This window comes from Alternaria burnsii (assembly GCF_013036055.1).
Source record: "Alternaria burnsii strain CBS107.38 chromosome Unknown 693, whole genome shotgun sequence".
Taxonomy (NCBI): Eukaryota; Fungi; Ascomycota; class Dothideomycetes; order Pleosporales; family Pleosporaceae; genus Alternaria; species Alternaria burnsii.
In genome coordinates, this window is record NW_024066117.1 from 98,947 (window position 1) to 114,117 (window position 15,171).

Genomic DNA, 15,171 nt, shown 5'->3' on the forward strand with positions numbered 1-15,171 from the left:
TAAGCTATAAAGTGGGGCTCATTAGTCTAATACCTGTTTAGTTTTTCCCTTGTATGTGGTGCTATAGACGACATGATTTTGTAACATGTTTATCCAATACGAAGCATGACTACTGATACTTCGAAAACAACTGAATGAACAACGAACGGCATCGTTCTCGAATTCATGTCTTCGTAGCACTACAACTCAATTGCTACACGCGTTCAATAGGCCACTGGCCTCCTCCACCGGTCTCTGCTGTTCAATACACCTTCCCTCTATCACTCAGCCTGGCCCACGATCTCGTTACGCCAAGACTCCCTGCTCTTGCTGGCGTGCTTCTCAATATGACGCTGTGCATCTTCCTTGAATTGGACCTCGTCCCAGTGGTAGTTGAGTGTAACGACAGTGCTGATAGGGTCGCTGAATTCTGGCACAAGCAGTAGCAAATAGATGGTATCGATAAGATCTTTAGTAGAAGTGTCCAGTGTTCAATTGCGGTCCAGAATCGAGTGGCAGATGCGACCATGACGATTGATGTTGGGATGGTAGATGGGTGTGATGAAGCGTGCTTCTGGCGGTGACATCGGGTAGTTATTTCCCATTTCCAAGTACAGAAGGAAAGCACCACCAGCGTATGTACTATCGTCTGGGCCTATAGATAGTTAGCATGACCCTAAATGCTACTTTTAGAGCCCTCGTGAGGACGAAAGCACCAAGCGACATACCTTGCATTACATCCTTCCAGAGCCCCATGTTTGACTCACTGATATAGACATCGTAATGCAGGTGCGGCTTAGCGCCTGAATTACGAATCTCGTTGTGAATTCTGCTCAGTCGTACAGTATCGCCTGTACGATTAGTTGCCGTAACTTTGTTGAAGTGACCAAGCTCAACAAACGGCTCTGCGAGTTGGGGATGTTGCTTGCGATCCGGAAGTTCGTGGCGGCTGACTTTTTCGACCTTGACGATCTCTTGAGTAACACGAAAGCTATACAGGCCTGGGTTTGCGAGATAATTGCGATGGTAGACAGTATTCTTTGGGGCCTTATCCGGGCGCTCCGATAGGGAAAGCACGGGTTCCATTTCACAGATCGCCATAGCTTCCTCCAGACTGTTCGGTTGGAACACATACCAGCCTACCAGATAAGACGTCGACTTGAGATCGGCATTGTCGCTCTCATCGCCCAAGCAGAAAGAATCAACCACGATACCGCTACGATACAGGCTTGAGGGTAGGCTATGAGCTTCAATTTTGGATTTGTTATCCTCTCCGTCAGAAATGCAGATGATTCTCAATTTCGCCTTCGGGTACTGCTTGGCGTACTCCAAGAGTTGATCCTGTGCAAGAGCAATACTGTCCCAGATAGCCGTGTCCCCAGATGCTTTCACTTTGTTGAGTTTGTGACGGAATTGTTCGAAAGCATTCGTAATTTTCTGTGATAAAGACGACTTGTTACTGAAAGTAACCAAACCAAGATGTGTCTGGAAGTTATATGCAAGCAGACGATTGACGTAGGCATCAAACATCTGCTTCAGGACGTCTAGGCGGCTCAATGTATCGCGCTTCTTACTAGAGCGTGGGGATCCTCCTAGAAATACCTTGAATACAAGAGGACGAGTACCCGGCGCTGGATCTTTATGATCTGTATCGTCTGATACGTCGTCGTTGGAGTTTTTGTCAACAACACTCTCTGTTGCTAGCTTGCCAGTCGAATCGGTACTGTTGAAATAGGGTGCCATGGACCTCCAGTGGTCGTACACTGGTGTGCCGGCAATGTGGTTGTCCCTAGTATCATGCAATCTGGTCCAGAAGATGAAGGGCTGTTCAACGCGGTATGTCGACATGTCCATGAACCTCTGACGATAATGTCGGAAGACAGCTGATGCTAGACTTTTGGTAGTCTGTTTCGGTGTCCAATATGACACAACACTGTCCTGGTAGTGGTTGCGATATACCTTGATGAGACACAGTTCCTCAAGACCATTGTTCGTACTCGATGCCGTCGACTCCAGAGCTGTGATAAACACTTCGTAGGCGGCATTGATCATGTTGACGGCGAGTTCTTGAGTTTCAGGGATCCGAACATCTCGATGCCGTAGCTCGTAGCTCGTGTAGCGGCCCTTGGTCAGACGAAAGGCAATTTCCCATAGGTCTGCTACCTTCAACTCGCGTGGCAAGCCCATCGATCGCGTTTCGAGTGGTGATCTGAAAGTAATCCGCATTGTGCTGGAAGAGGGTCTCGTCCTGTTGCCCGATTGCGTATACTTTGCCATGATGTCAGAACCATTCATGTATGCAGTAATCTGCTCCTGCATATGTACGTTGGGTCGTAGATCGTTGCTAGGAAGGATCAAGTTTGTAAACGGCGAACGCTCGTTGAACCGAAGCCTAGAGAAAATCTAGGTAAGCAATTGATCACACGCACTCATACAAAGCGAGGCTACGAGGAAGTCACATGTCCACTTACCACCGTTCAATTTCTTTTCGCTCATATGTGAACCCGTCCACAGTAGTCACAGGATCTTCCATCACATTACTGCTGATGGGGCAATGATACTCGGGCGGTACCTCAAATCCAGGGCTCTCAGTGGTAGGGAGAGTCTTGTGTAGCTTGGGAATTGCCTCGCCTGGCCTCCATGTTAGCGGATCCGATACCGACACATTACCGAGGCAAGCAATAAGCCATGCACAAAGCAGGCTCCTGTACTTTTGCAAGCGTAAGGAACGATTATTGAGAACGTTCATATCGTGATCGATGATTTCCGATCGAGTACGATAGTAATATTGGCTGGTCTGCTACCTGAGACCTTCCAATTGTTTTCTCTTCGATTCTATCCGCTGATCGTGGAGTTGTTTGAGGATCTCGAACACCTTCTTGGCGTTCTGACGGCGGTGGTAATCATCTTTACCAGTGCCGACGATAGCAATGAAGTCGTCGTACGATTCGTGAGAGCGAATATACTCTTTCAGCTCATCAGGGCCAGGTAAATCGAAAGCACTGTTCTCTTCTACCGGCGCTTGAGGGGGGGCTACGGTGGACCGCACCTGTTCCTGCATCTCTTCTTCCGCATCTTCGCTGTTCTGTATGTCATCGAAACCGCAACGCTCATCCATACTTGATGACAAGTCGACACATATCATTGTTGTTTCGTCCGGAGCAGTCAATTTACGATGACTATCGCCATAGGCCTCAAAGACAATGGACCCATCAGCTTTGCGTTGGGCAAGGATCGGTTCCAATAACTGTGTAATGATCGAAACGTCCACGGCCTCTTCTTCACTCATACTAGCTGGCCGGAACATGAGAATATCTCTGCCTGCCTCGGCACAACCTGCACGCCCCACGTATACAGCCAGGAAGCCATCTCTGTCCAGAGTCAAGACGGGAGCAGAGGCAGAAGCCAGACGAGCTGGCGGAATGACACTTAGTTGGTTGCGGCTGCAGAGATTGGCCAGGTATGTGAGGTCAACATACTCCGCAGGTGAGATGACATTTTTGACGTCATTACTGTCCACATAGCGTGAGCTGGTCCTAACGGCATCGGGGTCGAATACTAAGACTTGCGTTCTAGTACCACCGGAAACTTTAGCAATTCGATCCATGTTGAGTCGACTGTTGAGACCACTTTGCAACGGTCTCTGTTGATCCAGCTTAGAAATCCTTGTTCCTCGAAAGCCTCGTGAAACCCAACATCGACGAGACCAGACATTGTCTGGACAGACTCCGAAAGTACCGGGTGCATAGTGATCAGGTTTCGTAGATCATAAACCTTCATCCCAATATATGGCAGCGTGGAATTTTCTCCCAAGTTGATTTTCATGTTCTTGGCCTTCTCTAGGATGAGACCGAAAAGCAGACGAGATCCTTCGAAGAATCGCTTCGGGTCAGAGCGGACAGTTTGCAGAGGGACGACGCTCTTGAGAACCTCGTATAAACACTGCGCTAACGCAGCCCGCTCAGGGAGTCCCGGAGTCTCGCCACGCATGAGGATGTGTGCGGCTCGGACAGCAGGGGGAAATTGTGTCAAGAGATGGATCATATGTAGGACCGAATCTCGTTGGCCATCTACCATGCTCTGATCCCCTGTCAGTTCGGTGAAGACACGCAAGGTCGACAGGAGGCTGGCTAGCCCACGGTCAGTTTGGCCGATGTGGTGTTCCCATGACTCTGACTTCTTAAAGATGCCAGCTTTTCCTTGATCAACGCGTTCATTCTGACCTAGTTTCCATCGCTGCACAGCGTAGATATCAAGAATGCCATTGACAGCGCAATCTTCCAGTCGCGCCGCTTCAATGGTAATGTCGGCATTGTGTGCAGTGATTTCGAGAGGGCACTCTGATGTGTGTATGTCGACGACTAATGCTCGCTGAGCTGCGTCATGCCCAGATTGTCGGCCTTGATCTTGACGATGGGAATGGCATCGCTCCGAGCAATTAGCCATGATTGGGAGTTTAAGATGGCTCTTATCTCCAGAAAGCTGCACACCTGTGTCCACAACACCTCCTAACACGTTTGTAAATTTGTCGGACAGCTTCCGCTCTAGAATACGCTCCATATAACTGTTCATTGCCCGCTGAATCGTACTGAGCTTGTTATCATCGACTGGAATGGCGACTACAACGTTGTTGGAGTGAACAAGAATAGCTGTATGGAGAGCATCGTGGTCTTCAGTTCTATCGACGTTGAGAACGGCATTGTCATCAATATTTCGAGCAAAGCTGCAATTGCACTCTAGAGCAGGACACGCTCCCTCTTCCGTCGGAAAGCCCAAGTGTTCTTGAATGATACCTTTCAAATGCTTCAGGGTACACTTAGTCGACACGGGCGTCGAGATCAGGCTGACGACATTAGTTCTGGATTGAGCTGACTCTGGGGTAATGACGCGGATATGCAGCGTCTTTGTCGATCTGCCAGACGTCGCCAATTGTGGTGGGATGGAGGAAGCGGACTGTTCTTCGTGTATCTGAGGTACCATTAGTACTTGCTATGTGGGATGGTTGTCATTCTTTTGTAACGAGGCTAGCTTTAACAGTCACTTACATCAACGACCGCATAGACAGTCTCTTTGGGGTCGGGTAGGACGTCGGAGAGGAGTTCCTCGAGATTCAGCATTGGCCCATCGTTCCTTTCCAGATGCAGTGTGATTTGGGGTTGCTTCGCGTCGGTGAGGCCTAGTTTTGTGGCTAAGGCTGGCAGGCGCGACTTGACACGATCATGCAAGGCTGAGCAGAGCTGAGATGGCGACAGCACGACGAGCAAGCTCGCCCTTCTGCCTCTTGCTGCAACGTTGACGGTGTATCTTGCCATGTTTTGTGTGTGTGTGTGTGTGTGTGTGTGTTTATATGACTGGGTCATCCAATGTCGAGCCTGTGGTGAGGTGAGGGAGGACCTGGTGGGGCAGAGGTGGTGTAACTATAAGGGAAGGCACGCTTACTCACGCGTTTGCGGTGGTCATTAGAACGTAAGACACAGGTCTAGAGCCACACTGAAGGAGACCGCAACTGCAAGGCAAGTGAGCCAACAACTGAGTAGTGGAAAGATAAAGGTTCTCGCAGATTAGACAGCATGATCATGTAAGCCTAGATATGTGTGACCAAGATCGATAGAAACACTCATTCGCGTGCAATTGGCACTTGCCAAATGCGCTCGCAATACATCACCACTAAACATCTCATTTGCGCTGTCCATGTTCAAGGATCGGAATTCAATCGAACACTCACTGATAGTAGAAACCGCAAGGTCTGATTCCACACATGGTGAACATGTACATATCATTCGTATGGCGTCATCCGTAGCCTCTCCTCTCCTAACGCCCAAAAGGTTTTCCCGTTTCTCTTTTTGTACACGAAGAGTATGGTCATGACACTTCCCCGTCACCTTGTGTCAGAAGTTCATCTATTCGTTTGGTGAAGATGATTGGGATAACAGCTCCAATGAGACAAGAAACGGCGAGGGGGCAACTTGGAATCATCTCAACGAAAGGAACAAAGATGCCATGAAGCGTAACTGTGAAACATTACGTAGTTATGCGCTCGTGGCGTTACGAGATTTTGAATTCTACCGTCCCATTGATGCGAGTCGACGATGGGTAGGAGGATGAATAGCGCGTCGCGGTTGGACGCGACTCACATGAAGTTGGCGAAAGAGACAAGACACGTGTTAGCGCGCATTTGTTATCGATAGCAACCCCGGGGAATTATCCAACTGTCCTCATCGCCCTCCACCCAAAACCACAACTTGCGCGAACTTGACCTCTACGCCAGCCACAACTCCTACGGCCCTAACCCCACGAGTTTGATACACAAAGAACACATAGTCATCATGGAGTCACCGGATACTTTCACACTCCTACCTCTTGAGATGGACCCCAATACCACTGAGATCACCGCATCCCAGAGCCTTAGCAACGCCCTCGAGACCGAGCTAGCCGCTCTGAACAATCTGCACAGAAACCTGCTTCAAGTCGAGACACCCACAGGCACGCCCCCACCACCTGTTCCCGTCAACCCCAAGCGTTCCGCTCAAATCAATAAGCTGCGCGAGTCGGGCAACGCCGAGTTCAGAAAAGGAAAGCCCGAGGAGGCAGGCAAGCTCTATACTCTCGCGGTCGATATGGCGCTCGCTCGCCCGGCATGGGAACCCTCAGGTCTAGTGAGAGAAGAGGTCTCCGGGCTGCTGAGCAACCGCGCACAGGCAAATATGGCTCTTAAGAACTGGGCAGAGGGCGCCGTGGACGCAGAGGCTAGCGTGGAGATGAAGAAGGTCGGCAATGCAAAGGCCTGGTGGAGGCGGGGCAAGTGTCTGCTCGAGATGGGCAGATTGGACGAAGCGGCGCAATGGGTCAAGCAGGGCCTGGAATTCGAGGCTACAGAGCAAGATCTCGTGAACCTGAAGGACGAAATTGAGAGGAAGCAGAGAGGCGAACCTTAGGGTGTTCTCGGTACGAGACTGTAATGCGCATCACCCATGTTTGGGTTTACAGTCTCATCACTTTTGGTATTTGGATTAGATGAGGGTGGGGGTGACGCGGTCAACTGGTGAGACGAGTGCTCACCTTGAGCATCTATATGACGCCTGGAGAGACTTCGTGCATTTTGGCCCCTTTGCACTGAGCGCAGAGGGAATGGGCATTGGCAAGGCGTTTGGCGCTGGAGGTCGTATACCAGGATTACAGAGCATCCGAGTCTTTAAGGCTTTGGGGGTATTCATAGAGACTCCAATCAGAAGCAAATCTCTACAGCCTGTATCATCTCTTGTTGTAGATCGCAAGACCGTCCTGGCTGCGTAGGGTCAAGGGGTATATACAAACATGGATGGACTCGTATTTGGCGTGTGGATGTGGGTGAGAGCGCCGCCGAATTAGTCCCAGGCTTCTGCACTGCTGACACGCGTCGAGTTTGAGCAGATTCGTGCTCAAGCGCTTTTCAGTCTTCTGCGACCGCATCTTTGGTGATGTAGACAGGAACGTCTCATTGTCCCAATGTCGTGTGAACCTTCTTCCGTGGATCCACAATGAGTAGCCTGCATTGCCTAAGAGGCTAGATTTCACTCTAGCATCTGATAAGACGATCTGATAAAAATTCTCTTTGTTGCGCCTTGCCGTGTTGGGATTGGCGGTGCGAGCCGCTTGTCGGGCTTCTACCGCTGTTGGACTGGTCAGAGAGCAACATGATTTCGCGAAAAAGACGAAACTAGATGTTTGCAGTACACAAAACGAGCAACGCGTTAGAAGAAGATCCGGCATACCAAATCAGGTTCGCAACATCTCATAGCGGGTGGTATCGTACCTATCTAAACAGGTGATCTTGCGGTGATATCAGAGTCTCAACGCGTGCGCAGCGCACAGTCTCAAGCAGTGGAGACAGCCTACAGGATATTCTACCTCGTAAAAGGCCCGTAAACAACCCGGTTTTTGGAACTATGGAGCGGAAACACAAGGTTTTCCTTCCCGCTCGGCAGTACTAAATGGAAGATAGGCGCCGCTCAAAATGTAGGAACATTTCTTATTTTATCTGATCATCTCTTGCTTGCAGTGACCAGGGACGATGGATGCACGGTCCCCCTCTGAGCGTCGCTATGACATTTCAACAGACAACGGTGGGCGGGAGCTTTCTCTGTCCGAGAAGAAGGCTGGAGATGTGGTTGTAGCATCAAGTGAAGCATCGACCGGTGAGCGTGATGGCAGTGATCGGAGCTCAGCGATCCCGCTGAAGATGAAGCTCATTGCTATTCTCTTGGTTACTGCAACCGGATTTGGTTCGCACTGGAGTAGTGGTGTCACAGGCGCGATGAAAAGTACTGTAAAGAAGGTATGGACAGTATAATGCTCTCATTACAGTTACATCAGCTGACATGGAGAAGGAACTGCATATCAACAACGCCCAGTATTCTGTGCTGGAAGCCAGCGAGGACTTTATGAAAACAGCTCTAATCCTCGTGAGCGGTCTTGTCACCGATAGGATCGGTGGTGCAAGTTTGTCTCTCCTCTACCTATCCAACCATGTCTTGACGCTGACTGTACACCTCAACAGGCGCCATGCTTTGGGGCAATGCCATTTACAGTATAGGTGCCATCTTTATTGCAGCCGCCACCACCGTCCGGTCGTACAAATTCATGATATTCGGGTCGATCGTCCAGGCCTTCGGAGACATCGCCACGCAAGTCGCCCAGTACAAAGTATTCAGCTCCTGGTTCGCGCCATCCAACGGCTTCGCATCGACCCTTGGCTTTGAACTCGGTATTGGCAAGATTGGATCTTTCGTTGGCAAGGCTACAGCAAACGTCATCGCGAAAAACACAGGTGACTTTAGCTGGGTGTACTGGGTCGCTGTTTTCATGAACCTCTTCACTAACGTGACAACTCTCCTTTACTGGATCTTCACGCGGTGGTGCGGCAACAAGTACACCGGTACAGCTGACCCCGCGACCGGCGAGAAGCTCACGGAAAGCAACAAGAAGTTTGAGTTTGGAAAGGTCTTCCGGCTTCCCTGGACCTTCTGGAGTATCGTCGCTTTCTCACTCTTCCAAACCAGTACCGCATCCGTCTTCGCTCAGAATGCAACGGAGTTCGCTGAGCAGCGCTTCGATATGGATGCCGTCAAGGCAGGGTGGTACTCCTCGCTGGCGCAGTATTTAGGGTTCTTCCTCGTTCCGATCATCGGCGTCTTTGTAGATGTTCTAGGCAATCGTATCACCCTTATGCTTGTCTGTGGATTGGGTATGCTGCTATCCATGTGCCTGGCAACATGGGGCCCAACATTCTCTGGTACGGCGGCTTCGTTCGGCATATACGGTGTCGCATCTATGTTTGGCCCGACGGTCATCATCGACTCAATTCGCACTTCTATGTGGTACCAAGAAGTCTTCGGTTCCGGATACGCCGTTAAGATTGCAGTCAACAACGCCATGTCTATCATTATCCGTATCATCACGGGTGTCATTCAGGATCGCGACGATAACTCTTACGACAATGTCGTTATTGTGTATGTTGTACTTTCCGCGTGTTCGGTCGTGGTAGCAGCAAGTATGTTCGTCGGCTGCTTTTGGACAAGTGACCTTGCACAACTCCAGTGGACTAGGCGCCAACGTGTCACAAAGGGCGAGGTCATCAACGTGCGGAGAGAGGAGTTTAAGTCGGGAGCTTCTGGTCAGAGAAACAGGAAGATCAGCATGTCTTTGTTCATTGCGCTATTGTTCTTGGTGGTGGGTTCCTGGGCGGCGTACTTCTGGGGTGTTGCGACTGGAAATAATACCTGAGGCATTGAAGGCTTACGCTACTCATTCATGTATCTCTACATAATGTTGAACCCTTCTAGGGAATCCAAATAGAGCTTCACTTTTTGTATATCTCAGTTCAGGCCGTTGGGGCGCAATCATCTAGTTCACATGCTGTGATCGTGAGGGGAGGGGGTGGTGAGTAACTCCAGTGCATGTTCTGGTGCCACCCATGACACTGAAGCAGCAATCTGACCATTTTCAGAACATCATGACAACAAACAAAGAATCGAAGTTGCATATTCGCGACTTTCATATCCAGCTGTGACCGTATCTGCTTACGCAATTGCGGGACCATCGAGAGCATACATCCAAGCCCCCTGGAAAACTCCTCGACTATATCTTGCATAAACAAGACAAATATAATGCAACAATTTCCCATAGAATTGACATTCGCGGTCATCTCGTGTCCATCGATAAGCATACTTGTCCTCGCCTTTCTCAACCTTGACAGTACCGATATTCACCTTTAGACAATACAGAAAAGCGCCATACAACAGTTTGACCAGCTTGTTTCTCGCAGCCATCATTTCGCGACCGTTGCGTCTTAACTTGGCTTTTGTGCTCTCGACTTCTCGTCGAAGATCTCTAGCGAGATGTGAATTCTTCTGAGCCAACCTGATACTCTTCATAGCGTCCGTCAGCATGGCTTGCTTGTGTTGCTTGCTCATGGAGGTCTCGGCCTCCTCCATCCCACGAACGAAGCGGTCAAAGTGAGGGGCGACATTCTCGTCGAAATTCTCTCCTGTTCCAAGTGGCAAGAAGGTTGTGCGAAACTTCGCGGAATGTGACGCGGTAAGCTTGTCTTTGACATATGTCAGTGTAATTTTTGATGAGGGTATCTCTGAAACTGACCGCGTCTACACCCTCCAAATTCATCAAGATGAAGTCGATATTCCACGAATACTTAGCTTACCATGTTATCGGAAGGAGCTGCGAGTGTTGTCACGGATGCATCGGTTCAATCGCGAACCCTGGAGGTGGGCGTATAACGTAAGAAGCCGAAGCAGGCCCGTAGAGCCGGGATGAACGACTGGAACCAGGGGAGATGGACTGTTTCACTGTCTGGGGGCCCCATCTGACGGTAAGCGTGGATATTAGTCGCATGTCGTTGCTCAGCGAGCGATGGAAGCGTCGATGTGCATGGAGATTTGCAACTGCGTGATGCAGATCAATCATCAGCTGTGGGATGAGGGCGAAATCCTCACCGCCACGGGTATATCTGTGTATGGGCTCACGCGGAGGCTGACAGTAGTGACGTAGTGAGTGGTTTGCACATTGGTGTCGCCGTCTCAAGTGGCATCAAAGTCGCGACGCAGGTGCAAAGTGCCGACATGCGTGCGCTGGCGCGGTCACAGCCGTCATCAATACGAGGTGGTCAGCCAAGACGAGGGAATAAAGTGCTGACGAAGAGGCGAACAGAGAGGCGTCGGGGAAGAGGCTGGGATGCAAGTGACGGACGTCTTGGTGAGGGATGAGCGGCATCGACGGCCATGGACATGCCGACCGCGAAGGCTGGCCCTGGGGGCGTGTCAGGCGCCGTGCAGGCCGTGCAGGCTCTGGGCTTCTCAGCCGCTGAGGTTGTCTTCGCCTGGAGGCTAGCGACTTGCCCATCACAACTTTGTGTCTCGAAATCATCGGCCCGTGTCAGATAGCGCAGATAGTGTTGCCGAACCGGTTGTTAGTGGCTTCTCGCTGTGTTGACCACTTCTCACTGGTTACCGACACAGCGGTTCGCCTGCTGCATCAACTGAGCGAGCGACGCCTGGGTCAGTCTGCTACAAGCGGCGCCCACACAGCGACTGTTGAGCAGAAGCAAGACTTAGCGCTCGCGCCTCTGTCGTAGGGTTTAACCGCTGCAGCCCCAGTATCACGTACAGTCCAGGGGAGTCGCACACCGAAGCCCCCCTTCGCAGCGCATCGCCGTAGAGTAGCAGCCTCGCCCTCATTGGCCGGGGATGCAGTAGCGCTCGCCGGTGGACTGGAAAGAGGGAAGCATCTACCCAGCACTCTTGGCGGCCTTCGACCCGCGAGCAAAACTTCGGTCCCTCCCTCGAGGTCCCGACCTTCTTTGTCTCCTGATGCACTCGCGCGGTAGCGAAGACACTTTGTTGTTGTTGTTGTTTTGCGACTTTCCCTCACGACTAACGGCCGAACCCCAAACCCGCTCCTCGACGACTCGCAACACAATCAATTGACGAGATCGACGCCTCACCCCTCTCCGCCCAGGGCTCAAACCACCGCGTCCACCACCTGCCGCCCTGCCCAACGCGCTCCCTCCCTGCGCCCACTCCCCGTCCTGCCTGAGGGCCTGCCCCAATGGCCGTCTTCGAGAGCAGTGCAGTCCCGCCTCGCCTCGCTCGCGTCATGCGCGAGTTCGAGGAGCTCGTCAAGAGCTTCGAGACTGGCCTGCTGCGGTCGCTAGAGGACCACGGCCACGGCCACGGCCTGGCTGCCAAGGGCGGTAGTCCGCGCGACGACGTCCGTCGCGAGGCCTGCCGACTCGCCATCTCCGACCTCAGCAGCCAATACACCCCCAAGTACATCCGCCGGTCGCTCGATGCAGCCGAGCTCGAGGGAAAGCGTGTCGAGGACCAGCTGCAGACCCTGTCGCTCAGCGGACATGCCCAAGACGACGAGAGCGACCTGGGCAGCCTGCACAATGGCTACTTCCGCCTCTACTCCACAGAGCTGTTCGACTTGCTCGGCCAGCCCACCGACTTGCGCTTCGGCACCCTGCGCTTCCACAAGGACAACCTGAACCACCACGAGATGCCCTCGCAACCACACTCCCCTTCGCCTCACATCACCATCGAACTCGCTCTCAACGAGTCCTTCTTCGTTGCCGACTCGGAAGAGACGCTCCCCTACCACACGTTCCGCCTCCCCACAACACCTTCGCTACGGAATCGCGGCATACGTAGCAGGAAGTTTGACGAGGAAGGTACTTTCCCCGAGTACGACTCGTGGCTGCTCTTCACTTTCCTCGGCAACGGCTGCATCAAACTCGAGGTGCCCATCGAGATGTGCGCAGACGTCTACGGAGGTAGTCTGCGCGGACGGGAGAATCAGGAAGTTCTCTTTTGGGGATTCTTCGTAGACGACGACGAATAGCGTCACATCACATATTTGCTTGGGCTGGAGTTGGTATCAAGAGCTAGACAGGGCTTGGCATTGGAGTTGGGCGCAAAGGACTGGCCTGGTCGGCCGCCGGAACGGGTGCTTGGACATGCATTCACGACTCACGAATCTCCTTAATCACATCTTCTTCTCTTCCCATCCCCACTGCGGGGCCATTATCTCCCTCACTTTCGGCCCAATCCTTCGCATTCACTCATTCTTTTCAAGTGCGTTCAGGGCGGCATTTTGCATAGCATTTTCTTTTACAGTATAATCCTCAAAAGGCCGAAGACGAGGTAGATGATAGAGCGCATAGCGCGACACAGCATTGGTACTCGATAATACACACCGACGGACAAATCACATGCGCCGGATAAACCTTCTGCCGAATCTTTGCCTATCGCCTTTTGTGAAGTGCACCCAACTTTGCATCTGCATTATCCTCTTTTCGGTCATCGATCTTTCGCACCATGGCGCCCGCCTTGCCCGAAGCAGCCGCAGCATCTGCGAACACATCGACTCTTGCAAACACAGGATTCAGGTTGGGCGAAGAGCAACAATTTTCAGATGCGAGCGACAGCGACCAATCACAGACGAGCCAGCGAAGCGCCTCCCCGAGGCGAGCAAACGGCATGGGACCTGCGACCAAGTCGAAAAAGAAAAAGCAAAAGGACCGACGCAAGATGGGCGCATTGGCTGATGAATTAGTCGACGTCTTGGGTGACGCCTTTTCGGCACCCCAAGCTGACCTGCAGACTGGTATGTCACGTGTCGGGGCATTGTTGATCCAACGTCTATTAACCCTGCGAACACTTGCTTTTCTTTCATGCTACCGGGGTGAGCGAACCTGACACCACATGCAGACTCGGTTCAGCAACCGAACGGTGACCAGACTATGGCAATTGATTCGGAGCCTGCAGGCAAGAAGATGAGTGCGTTGTCCCACTATGGCTTCCCCTTTACCGTCATACTAAATCTCTCTAGACAAACGCACTCGTCAAAACCTCGCCAGAATGCAGGCTCGCAAAGAAAGAAAAGTGGCTAATCCCAAGATGGACATGTCGGAAGACAAGACACTACAGGCTCAGATCGTGGCTGCGGAGCGGAGAGGCATGTCTTTAGACGAGTACCGAAAAATCAGCAGTGGCAAGGGCATGTCCAAGGCAGCTGCACGGAGAGCAAAGAAAGATGCCATCAGGAGAGAAAGAGCGGCTGCACCAGTGGATGAGATGGATATCGGTTAGACACACAAGGGTCTTAGTGGTGGCTTGACGGCAAAGTAAAGTTGCGCAGACGAGATGGAGATCACGAGTGAACACCGAAAAAGTTCAGTGCAGAAACTTTTCCCCATGTTGTACGCTTTGGGACGCAATGCATACACAAGATGCAGACGAAGCGCCACTATCGTACTAGGTCGACTTTGCCAAGCCCATATGCTCGTGTCCTGCTAGCGGCACTGCGTGAACTACGGTTCCCCAACCGCTGGATCTGAAGTTTTGCAGAAATCGGTCCTACTCTTCGTCAGCTCTGTCTGTCTCGCTTAGAAAAACTGTAGGAGATTTTATCGTCCTTGATGCGAAGCCCGAAGTGATACTTCACCGCATATCTCGGCGCGACAAAAGCAAACACGAAAAACAAAAACAGTTCAACGTGGCTGCCCATCTTGTTCACCTCTCTCTGTTTTAGCCTGAAACTGTCCGGAAATCACTCCCAATTGTTATTCCAGTCCTTCTCCCCCTACACGGCCACGATCAGCAATCTAGCCAGGTCTACACCAAGAATTGCACAAGTGAAGAACAAAACATCTTCACAAAAAGCAACATGTCGCATGAAAACACCTCCAGGGCTGCATGCAGATCTGCATCACATGAGCCACCTTGACCCTCTTTCCTACATACACGGATGCCGGCGACTCCGCTCCACAGACGTGTCACCAAGCCGAATATAGTTTGAGTACAACTACTTGGAAAACAAAGCAAGCTAGACGTTACATGGCAGGTGTCAGACGGAACAAGGCAGAGTAAAAGGGTGGCGTTGCATCGAAGATGGCAATGGAAGGTGAGATGTATTTGGGTGGGAGACCCTGATTTGCACGTCGCAACTTGTGCTATATGAACACAACACTCAGTACGGAATTTAACTGAGGCAAGAAACATGACGTAGATTACAGTAGTACTGTAGTACTTGTAATAGAGCTTGGTGATCAGGCGCGTTGATTAAGATGGGATATAAAGTATATAGAATGGTGTATCGAGCTTACATCTAGTGTTGGCGATCAAATCTCAATAGTAT

At 51.4% G+C, this 15,171-nt stretch overlaps 6 protein-coding genes across 6 annotated transcripts; 4 read left to right on the forward strand and 2 right to left on the reverse strand.

Moving 5' to 3' along the window:
* Window positions 1–260: 260 nt before the first annotated feature.
* GT037_007669 (uncharacterized protein) lies at window positions 261–5,291 on the reverse strand (the record flags this gene model as incomplete). The annotated part of the gene is made up of 7 exons (XM_038932716.1): window positions 261–448; window positions 506–634; window positions 708–2,371; window positions 2,451–2,615; window positions 2,784–3,622; window positions 3,676–4,947; window positions 5,025–5,291. The coding sequence occupies 7 exons, from the start codon at window positions 5,289–5,291 to the stop codon at window positions 261–263; spliced, it is 4,524 nt and encodes a 1,507-aa protein (XP_038784217.1).
* A 1,014-nt stretch (window positions 5,292–6,305) lies between these two features.
* Window positions 6,306–6,914, forward strand: GT037_007670 (uncharacterized protein; the record flags this gene model as incomplete). The annotated part of the gene is made up of 1 exon (XM_038932717.1): window positions 6,306–6,914. One exon carries the CDS (start codon window positions 6,306–6,308, stop codon window positions 6,912–6,914), a length of 609 nt encoding a protein of 202 aa, XP_038784218.1.
* A 1,115-nt stretch (window positions 6,915–8,029) lies between these two features.
* Window positions 8,030–9,741, forward strand: GT037_007671 (mfs general substrate transporter; the record flags this gene model as incomplete). Its single annotated transcript, XM_038932718.1, has 3 exons — window positions 8,030–8,293; window positions 8,346–8,457; window positions 8,516–9,741. 3 exons carry the CDS (start codon window positions 8,030–8,032, stop codon window positions 9,739–9,741), a joined length of 1,602 nt encoding a protein of 533 aa, XP_038784219.1.
* A 296-nt stretch (window positions 9,742–10,037) lies between these two features.
* On the reverse strand, window positions 10,038–10,451 carry GT037_007672 (uncharacterized protein; the record flags this gene model as incomplete). Its single annotated transcript, XM_038932719.1, has 1 exon — window positions 10,038–10,451. One exon carries the CDS (start codon window positions 10,449–10,451, stop codon window positions 10,038–10,040), a length of 414 nt encoding a protein of 137 aa, XP_038784220.1.
* A 1,627-nt stretch (window positions 10,452–12,078) lies between these two features.
* On the forward strand, window positions 12,079–12,873 carry GT037_007673 (uncharacterized protein; the record flags this gene model as incomplete). The annotated part of the gene is made up of 1 exon (XM_038932720.1): window positions 12,079–12,873. One exon carries the CDS (start codon window positions 12,079–12,081, stop codon window positions 12,871–12,873), a length of 795 nt encoding a protein of 264 aa, XP_038784221.1.
* A 476-nt stretch (window positions 12,874–13,349) lies between these two features.
* On the forward strand, window positions 13,350–14,123 carry GT037_007674 (uncharacterized protein; the record flags this gene model as incomplete). Its single annotated transcript, XM_038932721.1, has 3 exons — window positions 13,350–13,638; window positions 13,743–13,811; window positions 13,864–14,123. 3 exons carry the CDS (start codon window positions 13,350–13,352, stop codon window positions 14,121–14,123), a joined length of 618 nt encoding a protein of 205 aa, XP_038784222.1.
* Between the last annotated feature and the right edge of the window lie 1,048 nt (window positions 14,124–15,171).